This window comes from Lolium rigidum, chromosome 6 (assembly GCF_022539505.1).
Source record: "Lolium rigidum isolate FL_2022 chromosome 6, APGP_CSIRO_Lrig_0.1, whole genome shotgun sequence".
In the NCBI taxonomy this organism is placed as follows: domain Eukaryota; kingdom Viridiplantae; phylum Streptophyta; class Magnoliopsida; order Poales; family Poaceae; genus Lolium; species Lolium rigidum.
Genome location: NC_061513.1, coordinates 172,857,984 through 172,864,278, shown reverse-complemented (window position 1 = coordinate 172,864,278; position 6,295 = coordinate 172,857,984). Strand labels below are relative to the sequence as shown.

The window sequence follows — 6,295 nt, the reverse complement described above, 5'->3', positions numbered from 1 at the left end:
ATTCAGAAGGAGGTTGACACTTGTGACAGCACAGAGCAAATTTACACATCAACAGATCAAACCAGTTAAATCCAAGCTACAAGATCTGGAAGATGGCCTGAACAATAATCATCTTTCTACGGTTCCCTGCGCAATGACGTGTCCACAACCACAGCCAAAAGAGCACTGAGGAGAAGGAAGAAAGGGAGGAATCATTCATGTGCTGTAAAACTTGATATGATGAAGGCGTACGACCGAGTAGAATGGCATTTTCTTGAGGCTATTATGCTGAGAATTGGCTTCAGTGAGAACACAGTGAGATTGATTCTGAAGTGTGTATCTTCAGTTCGGTTCTCAGTTCGTGTGAATGGCGAGCTTCTACCGTATTTCACTCCCTCTCGGGGACTACGGCAAGGTGATCCTATATCGCCATATTTATTCCTCCTTTGTGCCCAGGGGTTTACTGCCTTGCTGAATTACTTTGGTGGTGCTTATGTGGATAGAGGAAGAAGAGTGAGTTTTCGATCCCCATGGATTAGTCACTTATTGTTCGCTGATGGCTGTCTTATTTTTATGACTGCCTCGATCCAAAGTGGGGAGAGATTAAATGAAATTCTGTGGATATATGGAGAATGTTCGGGTCAGAGTATTAATAGAGAGAAGAGCTCAATCTTTTTCAGCCCAAACACCCCAGATCATATCCGACAGAACATGAAAATTTTGTTGGGTATTCCGGTGGAGGCGTTCAGTGAGCGCTATTTAGGCCTACCTACTGCTGTGGGTCGTATTTCTAGCGGTTCCTTCGATCATATTGCTGATCGTATCCGGGGAAGAATACAAGGTTGTGAAAAGATATTGTCTTGTGCTGGAAGAGAAGTGTTTTTGAAGACAGTAATTCAAGCAATTCCTATTCATTCTATGAGTTGTTTCAGACTGATTAAGAAAGTTTGCAAAAACTTGAAGTCATGTATTGCAAAATACTGGTGGAGTAGTTCCCTTGATCGCCGGTCGCTTCATTGGGTTGCGTGGGACACTCTTATTGCACCAAAAAGTAAAGATGGAATGGGTTTCAGAGATTTGGAGTTGTTTAACCTGGCCCTGCTTGGCGAACATGGCTGGAGACTGATGATGAAACCAGACAAGCTATGTGCGGAAGTTCTTAAGGGCAAGTATTTTCCAGAGAAAGATTTTCTACATGCTACAATTCCTAGGAACTCATCAGCTACTTGGAGAGCAATTGTGGCCGGGAGAGAAGCTCTCCAACAAAGGCTACTCAAACGCATTGGAGATGGTCTGACAGTGTCGGTGTGGCAAGATAAATGGATCCCTGGATGCCGTTCCATGCAGCCCACTATGCAAACGGGAGGGGCAGAAATTAACCTGGTGTTCGATCTTATTGATCATGAAACAGGATGCCGGAAAATTGATGTGATAAGGAATAACTTCATGGTACCGGAAGCTGATGCAATTTTGAATATACCTTTGAGGCGCCAGGGAGGTGAGGATTTTTGGGCTTGGTCTCTAGAAAGGACAGACATCTATTATGTAAAGTCAGCGTACCGTGCTCTCATGAGTCGCAACGAGTATGTTACTCTAGACGAAGGGACGGTTACGAAAACCTCAACTACAGACAAACAGATGTGGTATGTCTTATGGAAGCTCAACGTTATGCCAAAGGTGCGAGTGTTCTGGTGGAGGGTTGTGCGTGGTATCCTGCCAGTGGAGACTATACTGAAGAATAGACATATCTTCCAGATTGGTAGATGTAAAATCTGCATTGCAGCGGATGAAGATCTATTGCATGCGTTGATCACTTGTGATCATGCAAGATGGTTTTGGGATGTGGCTCAGTCTTGGATGGACTTTTCATTGCCAAGGCTCCACCCCTTGACTTGGTCGAGAGACATACTCTGAGACACAAGGTTCTCGGATTCAGACCGTGCCAAAATCATCACAACAATGTGGGCAATTTGGAGTTTGAGGAATAGCTCGATGCATGATAGGGGCAGTTTTGACCTTGTCCATTCGGTGAAAATGGCAAAGGAGGCTCTTGCTGTGATTGTTGTTCCAGGAAAGCTCACAAAAATCCTCCCTGGTTATGGTTGGCGGCCACCAGAAGATGATGTTATCAAAATAAATACTGATGGTGGACTGTCTATGGAAGCTTGGAAAGGTGGCGCTGGTGGTGTTGCAAGATCACGATTCGCCTATTTAGGAGCTTGGAGTAAACCTCGCTTGGGTAATTCTGATCCTCTTATTGCAGAAACTTTGACGCTCCGTGAGGGTGTCATTGTTGCTAAGCTTCGAGGTTTCCAAAGAGTGGTGATGGAGACTGATTGCCTGGAGTTAGTCGAACTCTGGAACTCTCACGTTCAGCTGTGACACCTATCCTTCAAGAGATCGGAGAGCTAGTTTTAAATTTTATTTCTTTTCATATTCAGCATGTATCAAGATCAGTTAATACCCCAGCCCACCTTTGTGCAAAATTTGCTTGCACATTGATGGAAACGGATAGCTGGCTTGATTGTATCCCAGATTTTCTGGCTGTCAGCATTCAGTCTGATGATTCAGGTGTGGTGTTAGTTGAATAAAGCTCTCATATTTCCCTTCAAAAAAAAAAAAAAAACCACAGCCAAAAGACCATAACCAGGAGCACATTTTTATCCCGCGCCATTTTTTCTGAGAAATTTTGTCAGGTTTTCATTTAACCTTGCTCCGAGATTTTCCCTTGTTCTATGTTCATCTCCTCTCTATCCCGTGCATTAATTGTTTCAACATCATAATCAGCACTTCTATTTCTTCAGTGCCTTCTTCTTCCCTCTCTCTACCTTGCGTATCTTGTGGTGGATTCTTGTTCAACATCGTCTTGTGGATCCACGAGCTCTTCTTCCTATTGACTTTCTCTTCCTTTTGGGTTTCTCCTTCTTCATACCAAGAAGTGTAAATGCCTTTATGGCAATCAAATTTCTACTGAGTGTAAATCACTCTGTAAAGCCTAACAACAGTTGGTAAAATATCACACCAAAATGCTTCTAACTTTTTCAAATGGAGCATACTAAATTACACTGTTAATATCAAATTTTGTGTTCTTTTTTAGACCATTTGTTATCATCATGGAATCAATGAATGAAATGATTTCTAGCTGATTATCGGATGTAGTTCAATTTAAAACTACATGTATCTTAAGAGCAAGCTGTAAATGCAAGCAAAGTTCACATTTAAGTATTAATATAACTTCTTAACTAAAATTCAACAAATATATGCAAAAGTCAAAAGTTTTCTTTGGAGAATCTTAAGTTGCACATATATATATCTTACTAGTTTTTTGTTTTTTTCATGAGGGTCTAATTTTTCTCCAAGTGTCCTATGCTGACCGGTGTACCTCGACGAGAACTTGGTGTAATAAATTTTATTGTCCGAATGTTGTCAACAACGGTTGAAATGGCACTTGTTTACCGTTGGTATATTTTTTACGGGGTGTCACATGGAAAACACGTGGTAAAGTCACTTACTTGCCATGTTCCGAATATGTCTTTTATTGAGGGCTTTTGAATACAGCGGAAAAGTCACCTTGATTACCGAATATTTTTGGACACACGGCGACACTCTGAAACTCGGAAACAAAAGAGATTCCTGTAGTGAAAATAGATAATCTCGTGACAAAAATAACGTCGGTGATAGATGTATTTTCGAGGCCATTTCACGTGTACGGTGGCGTATTCAGAACATTCCGAAGGAGGGTGACACTTGTGACAGCACAGAGCAAAATTTACACATCAACGGATCAAACCAGCAGTTAAATCCAAGCTACAAGATCTGGAAGATGGCCTGAACAATAATCATCTTTCTACGGTTCCCTGCCCAATAACGCGTCCACATCCACAGCCAAAAGACGAGAAGCAGGAGCGCATATTTATAGTGGGAGCCGTGTAAGTTTCCTCCCTAAGCTACCTTAGCTAGCTGCTATAGGCAGCAGCAGCACCACCCACTGCCGCGGTTGTGGACACACCGGTCTCCACCCATCTCTCTCACGCACCATCCGCACCAAGGACAGCGGAGTGCGGAACGATTCAGTCGATTTATAGCCACACCATGGCCAGGAAGTGCTCCCACTGTGGCAACTACGGCCACAACTCGAGAACTTGCAGCAGCACGGGACAGCAGGGAGAAGTTATGCTCTGCGACGGAGGAGGTGGCGGCAGCAGCGGGCTGAGGCTCTTCGGGGTGCAGCTCCATGTCGCCGCAGGAGGCTCCATGAGGAAGAGCTACAGCATGGACTGCCTGCAGCTCGCGGCAGCTCCCAGCTCCCTCATCTCTCCTACGTCGTCGTCTTCGTCATCGCTGCTTCTGTCCATCGACGAGGGCCTGGAGAGGGCTTCCAATGGGTACCTGTCCGACGGCCCTCATGGCAGATTAGTCCAGGAGAGGAAGAAAGGTAAGATTATACGAAGCATTTAGCAATTGCACTCGTACTGATGCTGGAAATTCAGATATATTGGTACCTAATTTTATTCTCTGTTTTATTTATTTTACAGTAGTGTGTCTCATCTTGACCTAATTAATAATAATAAAGTTGCATTATCCTTGTGGAGAAAAGTTTCATTATCTTCTTCTGCGATATTCACCACTTTGTCTGACTAAATTAAGTAGTGGAGTGGACAACTTGTGGCATCCTGAACAGTCGATCTGTCTGCGTACAGCACCTGGAGTTCTAAGCTGTCTGGGCATGACTGGTGCAGGGGTTCCATGGAGCGAGGAGGAGCACCGGCTATTCCTTGTCGGCCTTGAGAAGCTCGGCAAGGGCGACTGGCGAGGCATCTCCCGGAGCTACGTCACGAGTCGGACCCCGACGCAGGTGGCCAGCCACGCGCAGAAGTTCTTCCTGCGGCAGAGCAGCATGGGGAAGAAGAAGCGCCGCTCCAGCCTCTTTGACATGGTATGCGAATATATACATTAAAATCGAATTATGCTAACTACTCCATTAGTAGCATGTAAAAAGCATATCTGAATATGGCGCTGCTTCACACAACTGCAGGTGCCGATTTGCGAGAACAGCATGCGCGTTTCCGAGCCACCGACGAACAACAGCGAAGGCGCATCCACTTCTCTGCCGCGGTATAGAGCCCCCGACATGGCAGCCATTGACCTCAACTCCACGGAGGAGGATGCAATGACGGAGGCTCCAGCTTCGTCGGTGTCAGACGCGTCACCGTGGACAGTATTCCCGGCGGCGGTTCTGCCGGAGCAGGCTCCTCCTCATGGCCACGGGCACGGCCTCCACTGCTCCCCGCTGGACCTGGAGCTGGGCATGTCCCTCTCGCCGCCGTCCATCGGAACGTGACGTGGCCACACCATCCTAACCGTACGTCGCCATGAACTCCAAGTTTTATCAGGCTTCCCAGCCTGACCTTGTCCAACCAAATGGAGATAAGGCGATGGACAGTGCTTGTAAAGTCGTGTGCAGGTAGTGCTAATAGTGGATACAGCGATGTGTGTACTACTCTTGGCTCCATCCATGTAGAAACCAGAATCATGCTAGCCCCTGTTCCCCTACGCGCTACGTACATATTCGGTCAGATGTTGCCTGCGAATTGTGAATCACGCCTGTCCATACAAATTCATTAATCTCAGTCTGTTCTGTTTCACACAAAATTCAGATTCCTATGTGTGTATTACGAGTTTACGACGGAGACCCGCTCGTACTAGTGTCGTACATGCAGGCAAGGTTCAATCCAGATGGCAACGGGTAGCGACAATGTGTGGTGGTTGCGTCGTGTCACTGTTCACCATCCATATGGGCACGGCCTCCGGATCTGGGATACGGTAGGTTCACGTACGGTGGCCATACCATCTGCAGTCCATATTCATTCCTCTCGTAGTTTGTCGTCTCTCAACATGGATGCCCAATTGGGACGCCCTGCCCTGCCCTACACTGCCCCTGTCCGAGGCATGTTGATGCAGATTAGGATGGGAAGAAGGAAGGATAGAAACACTTCTCTCTTCTGATCCTCATCTTCCTTCCTACTAGTAGCTAACTGTAGTGCATGACAGAGCTAGATGTCTCCAATGAGAGGGGATAAAAGCTTGGAGGAGGAGGAGGTTTGATGCTTATCCAGCACAGTTTTCTTTCCTTTTGCGTGGTGTCCATGTCTGTCTGATTGGAGGCACTTGGCAGCAGAGAACATAAACAGTGTCTTCTTTGCTCCAAGTGGATAATTGATCACCATTCCAACCAATAAAGCCAGACGACATGTATATATAAGATGATGGTGCAATTAAGGCAGGCAAAGCAAAAGCTGCTTTATTCCCAATTGCT

General features: G+C 45.8%; 1 protein-coding gene across 1 annotated transcript; it reads left to right on the top strand.

The window, feature by feature from the left end:
* Positions 1 to 3,938: 3,938 nt before the first annotated feature.
* Positions 3,939 to 5,631, top strand: LOC124665953 (transcription factor MYBS3-like). Its single transcript, XM_047203307.1, has 3 exons — positions 3,939 to 4,414; positions 4,719 to 4,915; positions 5,015 to 5,631. The coding sequence occupies exons 1-3, from the start codon at positions 4,072 to 4,074 to the stop codon at positions 5,318 to 5,320; spliced, it is 846 nt and encodes a 281-aa protein (XP_047059263.1). The 5' UTR covers positions 3,939 to 4,071; the 3' UTR covers positions 5,321 to 5,631.
* The last annotated feature ends 664 nt before the right edge of the window (positions 5,632 to 6,295 follow it).

What these genes read in the sequence shown, in the direction of transcription:
- LOC124665953 (XM_047203307.1), top strand. Translation starts at nt 4,072, where the DNA reads ATGGCCAGGAAGTGCTCCCACTGTGGCAACTACGGCCACAACTCGAGA. An exon ending in AGTCCAGGAGAGGAAGAAAG is followed by an intron (nt 4,415 to 4,718) that starts GTAAGATTATAC and finishes TGACTGGTGCAG; the next exon opens with GGGTTCCATGGAGCGAGGAG. An exon ending in GCTCCAGCCTCTTTGACATG is followed by an intron (nt 4,916 to 5,014) that starts GTATGCGAATAT and finishes ACACAACTGCAG; the next exon opens with GTGCCGATTTGCGAGAACAG.